Source organism: Pagrus pagrus (genome assembly GCF_965226575.1).
Source record: "Pagrus pagrus genome assembly, chromosome: 6".
In the NCBI taxonomy this organism is placed as follows: domain Eukaryota; kingdom Metazoa; phylum Chordata; class Actinopteri; order Spariformes; family Sparidae; genus Pagrus; species Pagrus pagrus.
Window position 1 is genome coordinate 28,374,795 of NC_140190.1, and position 16,771 is coordinate 28,391,565.

At 40.1% G+C, this 16,771-nt stretch overlaps 1 protein-coding gene across 4 annotated transcripts; it reads right to left on the reverse strand.

Moving 5' to 3' along the window:
- Positions 1-354: 354 nt before the first annotated feature.
- Positions 355-16,693, reverse strand: depdc1a (DEP domain containing 1a). Of its 4 annotated transcripts, none has more exons than XM_084355280.1 (12): positions 16,603-16,693; positions 9,981-10,246; positions 9,707-9,848; positions 9,386-9,510; positions 9,030-9,160; positions 8,134-8,181; positions 7,650-7,787; positions 6,245-7,234; positions 4,433-4,605; positions 4,047-4,223; positions 3,188-3,394; positions 355-1,895 (listed from the first exon to the last, which is right to left on the reverse strand). In XM_084355280.1, exons 2-12 carry the CDS (start codon positions 10,211-10,213, stop codon positions 1,767-1,769), a joined length of 2,493 nt encoding a protein of 830 aa, XP_084211406.1. In that variant the 5' UTR covers positions 10,214-10,246; positions 16,603-16,693; the 3' UTR covers positions 355-1,766. The 4 variants fall into 4 exon arrangements, with proteins under 4 accessions (XP_084211406.1, XP_084211405.1, XP_084211404.1 ...); XM_084355279.1 differs by lacking the exon at positions 16,603-16,693 and adding an exon at positions 11,951-12,144 and having other exon boundaries at positions 3,188-3,313; XM_084355278.1 differs by lacking the exon at positions 16,603-16,693 and adding an exon at positions 11,951-12,144.
- Positions 16,694-16,771: the final 78 nt, after the last annotated feature.

A 16,771-nucleotide genomic window follows, 5' to 3' on the forward strand; every position in this document is an offset into this window, starting at 1 on the left:
TGAAACAAGCAACCTGGATAATTTGATTAAACTAGTCTTAAACTGGCCCCATACCTCCACAATTGAGCTGATAAATAGATACAAAAAAACCTTGCCAACCTTTTGATACGCGACCATACTTCCTGCACCTGAGGCTGAGTATTAAGAGTGGACTAGTTACTTTCAGTATATCACAATCGAAGGTGCTACTGTTAAGGGTATCAGCTTAATATGAAAGGTGACAGTATAGTTTCTATAATATATATACAAGTTATATAAGTGCCAGTCTGAAAGGCCTGGTATACTTAATATATATGTACAGTATTTAGGGCACATTGCAGATCATTTCACACACAGACACATGACTGAGGAATATAAATAGAACAGCTGAAAAGGTTTATTTCCCAGGGCTTTGCATAGTAAACAATATAGAGGAGGAGTTGAACTGAGTACAATACACACTCCTCTGTAAGTCTTTGCCAAAAACACTGTTAATGTGTGCATTTATGGTTAGACACAAGCACACATACACACACACATCATCTGATCTGAGGTATAGACAAACACATTAAGGTAGAACTAATTCTTCATATATTAAAAAAAAAAAAAAAAAAAGGACAACTTGATCTTTTGAGTCAAGCTTGTTACGTTTCCTCAGACATTTGACATAAGTTGGGCTTTGTATTGCACCTCATCGTTACAGCCAATCGCTGCTTCATTGCTTTCAAATGATTAGCGCTGTAGTTGTTAACGATTCATGAGGACTTTGATCAATAGCAGTAGCAACTGTTTACCCAAAACATGACCGGTGTCTGGTGAAACCTTCTTTAGGAAGTCTAATATGCATTAAATATGTATAAATTAACAATTCTGATGATTGGAATAAGCTTACTGGCCATTCACAATACCTCCATCTAGTGCACATTTCCAATTCCAGAAAACTAAGCAGGGATGAGTTGAAGATAATCGAGTCGTATCTAGAAAAGCTGAGCTGCTGAAAAGTAAAGTTTATGTGAAAACCTAAAACATGACTGTAAAATGCTTTTAAAAGTAAAAACGTACCACACAAATAAAAGCAAGGACAAGAATGAAATGTCTACATATCACTTTAAATAAAACTTGAGATTCTATGACAAAAAATGTTTAGTAAAGTCTATAAAAAACAGTTAACATGACAAAAACACTTCAAGACAATATCTAGCACTTCTCCCAACGTCATCATTCATATAAATTAAGAAATCTATGATCTAATCATTCCCATATGGATCAGTGATCTCAGAATTGAGCCTTATTTTATCTCCCAACATGAAGCTTGTTCACACACACACACTAGGCGCACAGACACATGCACAGACACACACAGACGTCAGTAGTAGCAATAGAGATGACAGGTCAGAGGAAAATAGAACAGGTAAAGTTGACTGATCCAAATGAACACAGATGTTACTAAACACACAACATTTTACAAGACACCCTGCTTCATATAAACACTTTATACTTGAACACATTAACTAATGTGAACTGCTCTGCTGTCAACACAAATCACGAACGTATACACACACATTAACCATTGTAGAAGTCTTCACGCCTGAATTGACTCTCATGTTGGCACATGAATGAGACAACAGGAATAACTGTAAATCAAATGTAACAAACTGTAAAAGAAAAAGTTGACGGCTGCAAAGAGGAGTGAATTTTCCAAATCTCTTAGTATCAGTGCAGTAATAGTGCAGCAAAAACAAGGTGAAGACTGTGACTTCTACAATGGTGACACCTGTAAGGTTAGTTTAGTTCCTGATGCTGAAAGTTTTGGTCTTCTTGATGTTGAGGAGGGGAGGTTTAATCTTTGGTTTGTTGCTTTCTCTGTCTGAGGAGGGGCACCGACGACTGTAGATGTCTGGGTACTGCTTCTGAAACTAAAGCAAACACAAGAAACTTATGACTGAGTGACTGACTTTTCACACCCACCTCCATGAGGGTTCACAGAGTGGCCAATTTATGGCATGTGATTTTTACATATCAGATCCAAACCACATTTGGAGGTTGAGTGAAATGCAATTCAAATCTGATCAGCAGTGACGTCAAATCCAGAGCATCCGTGTGGCTTGGTGCTGCTGAGCAGAATACATGCTGCTACTACCACAGCACCATGCAAAACAACACAGACAAGCAGAGGTTGGTGATGTCTGGTCCCAAAATATCCAAGCTGATCACTTGCAAATAATTTTGTGAGACAAAACAAAACAGAGCGAGCAAGCACAATACCAGATCTGTGGAACTACCCTGTCTAAATGGAATGCAGCCATCATTAATGTTATAACACCTGTGATTTTCCTGCTTTGAGTGAAAATGTCTGCTGTGAAAAGGGTATATCAGTGTATTGATACTTCGTAAATGAGTATTGAAACTGTTTCAAATATTCAGAATCGATATATATTGAAAAATCTCTATTTTTTTGCAACACTATGTCCACATAAAATACATTTCGTCTTCAATGACTGCCTGTGTGAACACATTTATACAGATACCCAATTTGGTATGAACAGAACCACAACTGCGTTTTAAGTACTGTATAGCAGGACGAGTAACTTCACACCAAGCTGAACAGCAGAGTTTCACTGCCCCTCCAGCCCACCTATAACACCCAAAAGTGATGTTCCCTTTTCATCACAGCATGACGTCACAAGATAAACTGCCAGTTTCTACGGGGCTGTGCTGACCATTTCTGTAACTTTCCAAATCCAACAATCTGAAATTCACACCAACTTCAAGCTGCGATTGGCCAGCTGAGTGGAGGTAATAAAGTGAGCGGGGTTTTAACTTCTCTACACGAACCCTTTTTAGTCTTGACTCAATTATTTCTGTCACTTTTCATTTGTGAGTCCAAAACTATGGAGAGACGGTCTGAACATTTGTGCCATTATTGCTCTATTTAAACAAAATCACATCTCCAGCCCTCTCTGTAGAGACCATATTTTCATCCCGCCTTTCGTAAATGGCCAACAAAAAAGTTCATTTAAAAAGGGTCACTTCCAGAGGCAGTAAACATGTGCAACACTGGTTAAAACAGGACCTGGAATAAGTGCAGCGAGAGCTGCCGCATTATTTTAACAAAAAACAGATAACATCGATATCTTTCATATCTTTTACACTGAACATAATGTGAAATACTCATTTCTGACTGAACATTATAAGACTACTTCGTTACCTGCTTCAGTTTCTTGCGTCTGTCCTTCTCACTTATGTTTTGGTCTGTCAGCAGCATCTCCAGCAGCTCCTCCATCGCCTTCTGGGAAGCTTCCAGCTTTTGCTGTTCAAACTCTGCGCCACTAATCTGATGGCAGAACGCGTAGATGGGCATTGGAACACAAACCGGATCGCTGCCATCAACATTAGAAACACCGTCGAGGGGAACCTGGGGTCAGGAGAGTGAAGAACATCTTTGTCTGCACTGATTTCCTGTTTATTCAAAGCAGTTGAAGCTGAAGTCCCACTTTAGTCACAGCTTTTGTTTTCATGAAGCTATTCAAGCCTTTACATCACTCACATTTCGGCACAGGCAACTGATGACAAATTACATGGTCTGCAATACTTTCAGCTACATATGTACACACTTTATACAACATTTCACAACATTTCGGTTTACAAAACAAACATAAAATCACTTACAGCAGATAAACAAACTCAAAACTATATCTACTTATCTACGTATCTACTTTTTTGTACACCAAACAATCTAACTGAGGTGCCTTTCTACAAATATTCCACTACTGCATGAGTTATCTGTGTATATGGTTTAATTGGTTCTAATTGTCCATATACACCCTGGATGCTGATGTAAACTACTTAATAATAGTTAGGGATATTGGGATATTTTAGTGTTTCACTTGATTGTTTATTCTGGGACATACCTGAATTTTTATTTTGTGTTTTGTGGATAATTTTGGACCCCCTTCATTTGACTTTTATTGCATTTTTATGCACATGTACTGTATATATGCACCCATATCCCAATATCCCTAACTAAGTTTGAGTAGTGTATGTACTGTAACAGTTTACGGGTGTACCTGTACTGTGCGCAGGTACTGTATATGGTCAGTGATAGCATTGAGCAGGTACTCCGGGACTGACAGGATGCTTTGGTGATGGTCCATTAGAAATGACACCAGTCTGGTAGCCAACAGCTCGTCCAGATCACACTCCACAGCGCTGCCCAGGACACAGCCTGAAAACGTGTGAACCATCTGAAGGAGAACCACAAAAAACAGAGCGAGAGAGGGACACAGGTAAATAAACACTAAGACAAACAAAAGAAGAAATGCAAAGAGGAAATGAAAGATGAGGATGAAATGTCATTGATCCCCTGGAAGGAAATTAGTGTTACAGGGGAACAAACTAAAACAAATATGTAGGTTGTTTGTTAGTTCCATATCACATCAGTTTTGTTCCTCACCAGTGTTCGGGTGCCGATGGCGGGGTGGAGGCGGGGCATGTCCACGTTCTGGCTGATGCGTGACATCATCCTCATGAGGAGCTGCAACTTTCTGCGGGAGGCGGGGGGGAGGAGGAGGGTGCAAAGCTGCAGGGCCTCGATGGTGACACGCTCACACTGAGGCTGCAGGAGGCCTATATACACATATGGTCACACAGTAATGATGGAAACAGATGGGTTCTTTAGTGCAAACAGTACAGAAACAAACAGCGGTAGAATCACTCTGTGGCCACATTCATCCATCACTGCTACATCACATTCACTAGATTAGACAAATGAATGAATGGATGGATGGATGGATGGATGGATGGAAGATTAATCAACTACAGCTATAGAGCGACATGAGTAAGGTAAACTGTTTTATATGTTATAGTATGCTCTTAAAAAGCATTCCATTTCATAGCCCTGATCCAAGAAAGTATCTGTGCATACATGGATATCGCCTGGAACAGATCCATTCATACAGTCTGTAAAGGGAGGAATGGGGGCGACATCCCCCTTGTTAGCAAAATGACCAGAATGTGTCTCCCTTGTTAACCTGCTAACCCTCTCCATCCCTCCCGAGATCACTTATACGTGAACCGCTGTCTAAATCCGGACCCAGATGCCACCCAATCCTAACCTACAATGGAAACAGAGACAACAGTCGGCTAGAATAGTCGAGAAAAACAGAGCTTTTAACCAAAAATGGACATTCGTACTGACTGTTGTCTCTTGCAGTTTAAAAAACAGTACGTCTCATATCTGCGACCATGGTGGTTATTAAAAGCAGCAATGTAATGCTAGGCAGCAGAGAACATACCCGCTCAAATCTGGCCTGAGGGTACAGGAAATACAATGTAATATGTTAGAAAATATGATGTTCTGGACGTTTGCAGGTAGAGAACGAATTGGTCTCTGTAAAAAATTAGCAAATCGCCTACAGGTTCCAGGCTATAGACATGCACAGAGTATGTAGTAATGGATCAAGGCTATCTGGTTCATTGCCTTTAATACAGAACAATACTAACATCTTGTGGTCAGAGGCTTATTTTTTTCCAGCTGCATGGCTTGTTTAAAAGATAGAGTATCTATTCCTTTAAAAAAATCACCGAACGGTTTTGAAACTCAGGTTCTTTTTATGGGTGTCGCTACAGCCATTGTTTCTAAAAACATTTTTTTTTCACCATTGATATTCCGTGTCAAGCTTTATAACGGGTGCATGGTGCAAACAAATTAGTTTTCCTCTTATTCAACCACTTTTACTTGACTATGCTTTAGTATTTGCATGATAGAATCTCTACTTGTGGGTAAATCTTTTGGAATCCAAATCCAAATCTTTTGGAGAAAAATATGGAGACCTTTTTCTTTAGCAGGTCCAACTTGAAAATTATTTCGCTTAAATCAAGGAAGATGTGGCAGAGCACATAATAAAGAAAAATCAAAAGAACCAGAAAGGAAAAATGACAGAATGTAACAAAAGCAAGCAACTTATTATAAGCTGCACACCTTAAACGGTCCAATCTAAAAATTTAACAAGTTGCACACAAGCTCTATGATCCTTAAACCATTACTTTCACTGATTCCTTTGTTCTCAGTCACTGGAACCTTGGAAATGTTAAATAATGAAGACCAAAGAGTAAATCATCTCGGGTTCACTCTTTCACTAACAGCAATTATATTTCTAATAAAACATCTTGCATAGCAGTAATGGTTAGATGTTAGATGGAGTTAGTCTGATTAGACATCGATAGACAAGCAGACACACAGACAGCTAGAGGGGAGGGGTCTTACTGTGCTCAGGTTTGGGATGTGGGGGCTTGGAGCTGCTGGTGGGCACACAGACAGGCGGTTTGAACAGTGAAGCAGGTCGAGACTGCTTCGACACATCCAGAGAGCTGAGGCAGCGTCGTACAACAGCAGGTGGAGGAAGCGTCCAAAGATTAGAGGTACTGGAGGCAGGTCTGGGCCCACTGAATGCTGTAGTAGCCTGAGACCCTTGTACTTTGGCCATAGCGTATGAAGAGGAGAGAAAAGGATGATAGGAGGAAGAGGGGGGATAATGGGAAGGCAATGAGGGAGGAAGTAAAGCTGAGGAGTGATGCGGCTCTGCAGGAGTGTTCACGTTAAGACAGCTGGTTGCTCGGCCCCGCCACTTGGTCTCCTTGACATCCTCCTCCCTGGTTTCTATGACAATGTCCAGACAGCTGCCTACGCTGCGTGGCCGGAAGGAGCGTGACCTCAGTCCTGCTACAGAAGCTACAGACAGCCTATTTCTGGATGTACCTCCTTGAGCATTTTCATACGTAATGGGGTTTGCTTTGAATGCAGATGTAAAGTCTGTACGACTGTGGAGGGTTGTGATGGCAGGGCCGTCATCTTGGCTCCTGCTGCTATAGGATGCCAGGCTGTCATTGGACAGGAACAGCTGTTGCCGGGTGAGAGGGGCAGAGTCATCTAACATAGTTTCCAGTGAGCAACTCCTGGTTTGAGGCCTCATTGTACCAGCTGTACTCAGGCTCATGCAGCTGCCTCCTAACTGACCATCGCCTTCACTGGTCATGCCTCCTTTCAGCGCTGCCAGCCGCGACTGAAGCTTCCCGCCAAGCACCTCTCTCATCGGCGACTCCGTCTCATCACATGTCCCCTGTCTGATTAGCGACAGAAGGAGACACTCTGTGGAGCGGAAAGATGCCTTGGCTGGAGGGGGAGCTGAAGGGAGGTCAGACTTCTTGCGTTTCCCACGTTGGTGTATCGTGGGCGCTGCAACGTACCCACAAAACACTGAGAGCGGATGCAGAGACAGAGAGAGCAAAGTTGTGCAGGCAGAGGGTCAGTGCAAGCAGACAGTGAAGGGGAGGGAGAGGGTTTAGTTACTTTAAACATATGCTGTTCATACAGAACCATCAGCTGGTCAGAAACAACACGTAACAGGCATACACACAGAGAGTACAGCTGCTCATACTGCTGTTAGGACTCCACAAACAAGACACAACAAAAAAAACCTCTGTTAGCAGTCAAAAGGCACCGTTAGAGGTCAAAGCTTGGAACCCCACTGTGGGGACAGCAGGTTATCATGAGCAACAAGTTCCTGCAGACAATCCTGTGAGTTTGAGCATCTTTTTCCTGTAACACTACAACAAGCCTCCAAACAACAACTCCAGGTTTTAGCCTAATGGAATCAGCCCACAATACCTACCCAGGACGTTGATAAATAGTTCATACAGTTCGTATGTGAGTAGTGGCTGCAGAAGGCTGTAGAAGTAATCAGACACTGATTTGAAGACATCTCTCTCAAAGCCGGGATAGGACGGCTGTGCGTTGTCGTACTTTGGCCCTAAAACAAATAGCAGGTTACTGCAGCGTTCATGAGAGTGAAGGATGTTAAACAGCTTACACACATCAAACTACATTCATAATCCCCACACAGACGTATGTATGAGTTTCAATCCTCTAATTTTACATAGAATCCTAAATAAACAAATAATACTGTTCAAGTGTTTACTTTACTAAATGTTGCACAGAATCAAATTATATTAAAACCCGATGAGATTACTGTGAATATGCAGTACATAAAGTAATTCTGTAATTTTTGTCAAGCTTTGGAAGGTGAAAATGAAGTGCTCAATTCTTAGCAGTATTCACACAGGACAGAAATGTCTAAGAAGCTCGTTGGTACTCACAGTTGGCCAGGCTCTTCATGGCAGACAAAACCCAGTGTGGAAGGTCATCTGGAGAGATAATTAACATGTTAAACTGGCTGCCAGTTACGGTACATCTCACTCCTTGTGGGTTGTAAGTCATATAGTCGATGCTCGTATTTTAGTGGATGGCGGACCCGTCCATTACATTCATCAGCATTGGAAGCACAGGCTTTGGATTAAGAGTAGCAGAATTTGAGACATTCACTGCTCACGGCATCTTCGGACCTTTCAACCTGACCAGCAGGACCGCTTCAGGGAGGAGAGGGAAGAGAGCCTGGATAAGAACCATGCTAATCCAGCCGCGATTTAAGGCTGCTCCTGGTTCATGTCTCATGATGTTGATTTGCTTAAGTTGTGTTTATTTCGTCATTTTTCCTTAATTTTTGTGCTTTTACCATGGGTGAGTAGACTATGTAATTAGATTGTTTTGCTGTTTTGGGAGTTATTATTATTATTAATATTCCCAACTTGGTTGTGCTGTAGATCCAGAGTCTGCGCAGGGTGTTTTATTTTGAAAACTGGCTGGATGCTCTATGCCGTTCTGCTGTCTAACTTCCTGTCTGGCTCGATCTGCTCTGTGCAGCTTGACACAGCTGCTGTCACAAAGAGACTGCGCGTATTCTCATACCAGAGCAGAGAGCTGCTTCTGGGACACTGCTAAAAAACATGCTGTGGCGCAGCTGCTGGAGACACAATCATTGCCTACGAGTGCTGCAGTCAGCTCTGGCAGTTTTTGCGGCCGTAATGTGCTGCACACAGGTCTGGTGGAATCTGCCGGTTAGGGGAGGCGAATAGGACAAACCTGAATACCACTTGTAGTTTATGATTTTTGTGCTCATATTCAATGCTAGTTTATTGTTGATGTATAAACCCACTTGTCTTGTCGTCCAGTGTGACCACTCCGTGCTTGTTGACTTTGGTCATATTATGGATGATGTTCTGGGGGTTTACATATCGTTGGTCCAAAACTTCATCAAGAGATGCACAACCCAGAATCCTCTGCAGGCTGAAACACAACACACAAGATTTAGTGACTCACAAAGATTCTCGTGGTATCTGCTTTCTGGACTTCATGCATCAGATTTCTTCTTTGTACTGATTCTATGCGTTATTTAAAAAAAGGAAACGTGCTCTGTGAAAAACCTGCATTTCAATCTAATCATAATATAATAGGACATGCTGTAAATGTCTGACACAAAAAGGTTTTTCAGTTCAATGTGTGTGTTTATACTGGGTCAGGGTGATATCTCTCCAGATCTCCTGTTCATCCTCCACAGTCATCACTCGTCGTTGCCCCTGTTGCTCTCCTATTGGCCGATTCTCTCCCCCTGCTTGGAGGGCAGGATCTACATTTTCCTGGAAGTCATAAAGAGAGCATGAACCACCACACAGTTTTTTTGTTTGTTTTTTTACACACGTCCATTCGACTGATTGGGGAAGTATTTACGTCAGTATAGATTCAAGATTCAAGATTCAAGATACATCTCACTTTTAAGATTCGTTTTACAGACACACAATATAGATACAATACTCTATGTCCAATCTAACTCACCTGTGTCTCCTTCTCCTTCTTGAAACTCCTAAACTTGAAGATACCTTCTTTGTCCCTGAATGAAGGCCTTTTCTTAATGGAACCAGGGGCCGAGGCTGGAGCTGGACAAGGAATGGGCTTAAGAGGAGAAGTGGAGGGGAATCTGGAGGAAAGGAGATGAAATGGACTTTAATTTTGTGGATGAGAGCATAATCAACATCAATCTTTATGAATGTTTTGCATGCTTTAAAATGTTTATTTAACTAAAAAGAACATTTTTTTTCTAAACGCTCACCTGTACAGTGTGGTGTTGTCCTCCAGATCCTCCCTGCCCCAGCGACCCTTCACGTCTTCGATCACATGGTTCTTCAGAAACTTCTTCAGGAGCTGAACCGTCTGCTGTCTGGTGACATCGGGGCCAAAATTGCTGTTGCTGCGGAGCAGCTGGTGAAGCCAATCTACAGCGGCAGAGGCTGTGAAACAGGAGGCGTAGTGCCGGAAGTTCTGTCGGTGTTTCCTGAGGGGCATACCAGCCCGAAACAAGCGAGTCACCTCATTCCACTGAAACAGGACAGATAGTTTAGTAGTACATAATGTATGACACTGTCCAATTTAATTTGGTGCACTTTAGCAAAAGGGTTTACGATAATTAGGTATCAACTGACATGGTTTTATTTAGGGCTGACACATATTATTAGTAATCAAGCTGATATTTTGAACTGATAAAGGTCTGCATTTGCAGTAAAAATGAAAATCTTAGTGAAAAGTTAAAAATAATCTGTGATGGAATTAAACTACATATAATTTATACAAGTACAATTTTGAGGTACTTGTACTTAACTTGAGTATTTCCATTTTCTGCTACTTTATACTTCAATTCCACTGTATTTTATATTTTAAAAGACAAATGTCCTTTTTCACTCCACTACATTTCTTTGCAGATTCAGATTGTTAATGACTAAGTGGGTAAAGCCAAGTATTAGAACAAGTAAAACAGTCTGAAAAGTTCAGAAAATTACATCACTTTACAGTAATGCAGCCTTTTAAAACCAGTAAAAGACAACACTTACGACATATGACGATATCCAAAATCTAAGATGATATATAGTCTCTCATCACGACATGATAGATATATTGTAAGTTAACAAACAGTGAAGACAAGCAAAATAGAGAGAACTAAGCAGTGCTTGAATGATCAATCAATTCGTTGAGTACTGGTCCAAAAGGGCCAAAACTCCAGCAACACTTGTAGGATAAAGAACACATTATTGTGAGACTAACAGTCTTGGTTTGTGGCCTTTCTCAGGGTCATCCAGGAGCCACAGGTCAAAGATCGTTGTAAAGTTTGTCCTCCTACTACAAGTGGAATTTTGACCATTTAAAGACTTTTTCCACTTCTACGCAACCCGGAAGTACATGAGGTTGAATACCTGACCTGTGAAACTTTTCCATCATCTTAGGATATAAGATTAAAAGATTGATCGACAATGGAAATTATGTTAGTTGCAGCCCTAGGAGCAAGACACATCTGACCCATGTACTGAATGTCTGATCAGTGCCTGCCTCAGTTCACATTCTGACTCACTGTTCAGTATTTAGTTGTCTGACTTTAACTGCTTAGAAATTAGTCTAGTTTGAGGAATTAAACTTAGCTTGAGCTGATACAATTGCATGAAATCGGTTTGTTGACTGATGGAAATGTATTAAGTGTTACCAACAATTTTGATGACTACTGGCATTCATTAAGGAGCTTTAATTTTAGTAAGGAAAAATGACTTAAAGGTTACCCTGTCAGTTATGATTTTTTTTTGTCCTCTGTGACAGTAACGTTTGTTAGCCAAATTTAGCCAATATTGTTTGGTTTTGGACAATTTGGCTGGACAAACATTTTAAGACCAAAAGACTAAGATATGGATGGAGAGAATAACGCTGCTTAGTAAATTCAAGATAATAAAAATAATCGTTAGTTGCAGTTTCAAAAACATTGTAGGGCCATCTAAAAGGAAAAGCCACGTAACTTTACTGGATATAAATTTAGCTAAGTTAACGTTATTTCAATAATAAAAGGAGTTTAACAAACCAACAGTTGTTTTACTGTCCTGAATTATTTTCGACATCTTCACGATAAAGTGTAAAGTTTGTTTAAACACGGCTGACAGTAAACTACAGCGGTGCCGTTGACCATAACTTTTCGCATTAACCAATTAAGCTAGCTGTTAGCAAGCTCTAGCTAGCTAAAGACGCGATCAGCCGACGTTAACTTACCAGTTTTGTGGCTCGGTAGGGTCCAGGGGTGATAACATGAGAACTCATATTCATCCCAAAAAAGACAGCGCTAAAGTTTAGACTTCATCAGATGTAAGAAGTGCAAATATCCTTATGTCGGGTGAGTATTCACGGATGTTTTGCTACCAGCCCGTGAATGGCAGCATCGATGAGACTCGGCTCTGCCTGGCTGCACTCCGTCTGTTCAAAATTACGAGCCGTGCGCTTCTGGCACGGGATTGGACGGCGCGCCGGTCACGTGGTCAGCCTCGACTTGAGGAGGGTGGAGAATCAAAACAAATGGACGGAAGCAGAGTGTGTTCTAGCAAACTGTACGAAGTCTGTTATGTATTCAGTATACACCCTTCTGCTCTCAGCTACTGCACACCATAGACATATATACGTATATATGTCTATGCTGCACACCCCTAAAACCTTCTTTGACGCTGTCTGCTGTGCAGACAGAAAGCTCATTTCGTCCACTTTTGATGAAAAAAGAAAAAAAGATAATCCTGTAGTCATAATGAGAAATGTTCATAAAATGTAAATGTTGAAGGTCAATATCTCAAAATAAGGTGTTGGTATCTCAAAATAATGAGAAACTCAAAATAATGACTTACTTAAAATAACGACCTAGTATCTCAAAATAAGAAGTTTGTATCTCAAAATAATGACTTACTTTTCTCAAATTAATGAAACTTTCTCAAGATAATGAGAACTTAAAATAATGACTTGGTATCTCAAAATAAGGAGATATTTCCCCCAAATTATGACTTAATATCTCAAAATAATGAGCTGGTATCTCAAAACAATGACAAACTCAAAACAATGACTCACTCATCTTAAAATAATGACTTAGTGTCTGAAAATAAGAAGTTAGAATCTGAAAATGAAGAGAAACTTTCTCAAAGTAATGACTTAGTGTTATTTCAAAAATAATGAGGGTTTGGCTTTTCCCTGATCACTTTGGCAGAAATTGGCCTTCATAAATTTGCCTAATGGCACATAATGAATCTATGGGGAACAGTCAAGGGGCTGCAGTGTCAGCAAGTATGGAGTTTCTCTCACTCACAAGGAATTTACATTAGCATTTCTTAACAGGTCTCATGTGGCGATCATCATAAAGGCAAAGAGAGAATGTGGTGGTGAGGGGGTCTGACAAAAAGACAGTGGAGGTTAGAGACATTTCCAAAGGGATAGATACTGGGAGGATGGGTTTAACTCAAGCCACTGCTATAGACATGCTAATGACTGCAAACACTACACTAACTAAATAAATCCAGCTTTCTGCTTTAAATCCAGCTTTCCAGATATGTTTAAACTTTTTTCTAAGATGGGTTTTCTTCCAAGTCCAGCTAACTATCTCGTTGTCCTCCTTCTTTTCCATTGACAAATCTACAAGCTTTGAACATGCAAATAACATGTTCAAAAACAAACAAACAAATAAACAAAAATGTAACTGCTGGATGCAAGATGCCTCTTACTTCACTCTAAAGTCTATTCTCAGGGAATGCATTAGTTGCATCCTGAAATAGTGTCCCAGCTAGTTGTGAAAACAATGCAGAGAAACCTTCCCTCTGCACATCCTTCTTTCTGCACAGTAAAAGTTAAATATGACTCGGATAAATGATTTCAGAGTGATATTCACTTGAATTCACACTCACCCGAGTAGCTGTGGTAGTTTACTGCTCATCACGACTAAAGCAGAGAGGCAACAACAGAGACACAGAGTATATGTGTGGTTATGGAGAGACATGTGAATACGTTGTCAGAATTGGACACAGTTTGGATGAATGAAGCTGTTATCACAAACATTCTCACTCGTTGGACTGTGGGTAATGTGTACAAATAAAGGGTTCTTAAAAACATCATGTAGTGTGTATTGTCTCTCAGTACGTAGACCTGAAAGTTTGTTCTTTTCTATGCAAATGCGTGTCAACAGCCAATAGAAAGAAAACATTTCTCATTCTAGTATGTGTTATTTTGACTTGACTTGCTCAAGTTTGCCGTAACAGTAAGTTGTGATGTTAACTCATTTGAACCGAAGCAGCATAAAACACTTTAGTTATTTGAGTGATAATAACAGTTTTTCTTGTGTTGTCTCTGTGCCATTTTATCCCATGTGTTTAAGTCATGTTTGAGTTACATGTTTTTTCAAGGGAAATTGTCTCTTCTCTCAGTGCCTCAATGCTTAATCAATAATTCTAGAATCAGTTCTAAGTCATTGAAAGACCATTACACACTTTGGATCAATGCACTGTGCAAGCTTATACTGAACTCCTGAGCATGGCTGCCCCCAGCTGGTCATTGTGGGTACTTTAGTTTAGAACTTCAGCCACTCCATGTGTAATATTTTGGGAGGATAAAACTGAGTCCTGTCTAGAAAGTTATGATCTCATTGAATATTAAACTGTGGATTTTATTTATGTATCAACCTTCTATTACTGTTCATGAAAAGGTCCTTTTGCCTTTGAGAAAGTGCTCTATAAATACATTTTAGTACTATTTTTTTTAATTAAATGATGTTCTACATTCAAAAATACAAAATCAAGATAGGCTACTGGCTACTCCTACTTAAAATACAGTAAAAGTACTATTGTGCAGAATGGCTCATTTCAGAATAGCCTATGTGTATTATATTATTGTATTAAAATTCACTGTTGTCAAAGTACCCAAAAGTCATACTTGAGTAAAAGTAAAGGGTATCATGTTAAAATATTACATTGGTAAAAGAGAATGCCAACCATAGGAATTGTACCTGATTATCTGATATTAAATGTACTTAAAAAGTCATTTTCAGGCAATATATGTACTTAAGTAGCAAGAGTACAAGTAAAAAGTAATTATACTTATATTTACATGTATATTAGTTTATACTGTATACTATGGATCTACTGATTTTTGTTGAGTATCAGAATCTTGTTTTTTATTTGTTTTTTTAAGCATATGTATTTTTTAGTATAGTGCATACCTCTGCCAGGGCCAAGCAGTCCCCTTTATCTTCAGTAAGATGCACTCGCTCATAGAAACCAGCCACTTCAATATACCTGATTTTCTTTTTCAATAAATCCATGCATTATTCCTTGAGAAATGAACAAAAATGTCAAAAAAAAACACCTCTCGGACAATTTCAAAGAAAATATTTAAAAAATCTCTGTATTGTCCCTTTATCCCGACCCACACCAAAAGTTAACAGGGTCTATTCTGGGTCAGGACCTTTCCTCCACCTGAGTTTCGTAGAAATCCATTGTATAGTTTTTGTGTAATCCTGCTGACAAACCAACAAACCAACCAACCAACCAATACGGCTTTTCCACCAAAATTAGCAGGTCTACACGGGCATTTTAAGCGTGGGTACACCCGCAAAAATCACCTATTTACCCCATTCCCACTTCCCGCAGGGAAGGCAGCCTGTCTGTGAAATGTTGTACGTCACTGACGTCATGTTTGACATCACGACTGCACCGGAAACAGTTGTAACAGAAGAGAAAAAAACAACGGACCCATTCTGAAAGTAGCGTCTGTAAAACGGTGCATAAATTATTTAAAAAATGACTCGTTTCACTGTCATAATTTCAGTCCAATACATTTGGAAAGTCTAGAAAAACCGCACGGTTAAATTATTTTATCCCCCTTCAAGTTAGCTGGGCCCTAAACCGGAAGTTAGCCGGCTCGGCCGGTGATCCAGGTATTTTCATAGCCATGAAGTCGAGCTTATTTGGCTTCAAAACACCACTGAGCAGCTTTCATGGGAATGAAAGGGGTTCTGCCTCTAAGACTGTGTCCAGTAATAAAAAGTCATTAATAGACCGCATCCCAAATTTATTTATGCACCACCACTGGATGTTGATAATGCGTCATCACTTTTGTGGGAATTTAGCATGTTCACCCGGGTCTTACGTTTCAATCAAAACCGAGCCAAGGTGATAGAAACCCATGTCTACTGCAGAGTCAATTGACCCGGGTGTAAATGCAATGTGTATGCATTCCCATTGCACACAAAAGCCTGATCTTAGTTGATTTAAGTGGCATTTTGGACCAGTGGAAAAGGGGTTGCCTACAGGTTTAGGAAGCAGAAAATTAAAATTCTACTAGTACTACTAGTAGTCTCTCTAATTTGTACTTAAGTACAGCACTTGAATAAATGTACTTCGTTACATTTTATCACTGCTAAAATGATTGATGCTTTAATGCTTACACCAGTGTTGCGGGTGGTAAAGTTGGAGCTAATTATATAAACTTTGTTATCCCTGCAGGGATTAATAAAGTCTTGTCTCATCAACCTAATATGATATTGAAATGCTCTGTTGATAATTTTTGTATTATTAATCTTAATCTGCAAAGTGACAACGGTTACAAATAAGGTGGAATAAAAGTACAACGTTTCCCTCAACTGTGGTGGAGTAGAAGCAGCAGAAAATGGAGACAGGCTGCGCTCTTACTAGCAATGTCATTTTACAATATGGACCTGGTTTTGCAATAGTAGAAGGTAAAATGATCACACCAATTGGACGAGTTTGCTTATATGTCTCTGTTTTTGTTTTGTCAAGACTTAGCGGGGCTCTCGGGGGGGCATCCGCATGTCTCTTGAAAAAACTGCCGTGACCCGGATTCGAACCGGGGTTGCTGCGGCCACAACGCAGAGTACTAACCACTATACGATCACGGCGAGCTGTCCGTTGGATGAGACTGCCAGGATTTCCACAGATCAACGTCAGTCTTCTAATAGTGAACAACTTTTGTTTTGTGACATGTTGTGATTAAAATACACTTTTATACATTAACGCGAATAAATCAGGCACAAAATGGAGTTATTGTATT

Coding starts and splice junctions, on each gene's coding strand:
- depdc1a (XM_084355278.1), bottom strand. CDS start 12,004: ATGAATATGAGTTCTCATGTTATCACCCCTGGACCCTACCGAGCCACA. Junction 8,182..9,029: donor CACACTGGACGACAAGACAA/GTGGGTTTATAC, acceptor TTATCTCTCCAG/ATGACCTTCCACACTGGGTT. Junction 1,896..3,187: donor GACGCAAGAAACTGAAGCAG/GTAACGAAGTAG, acceptor TGTTTGCTTTAG/TTTCAGAAGCAGTACCCAGA.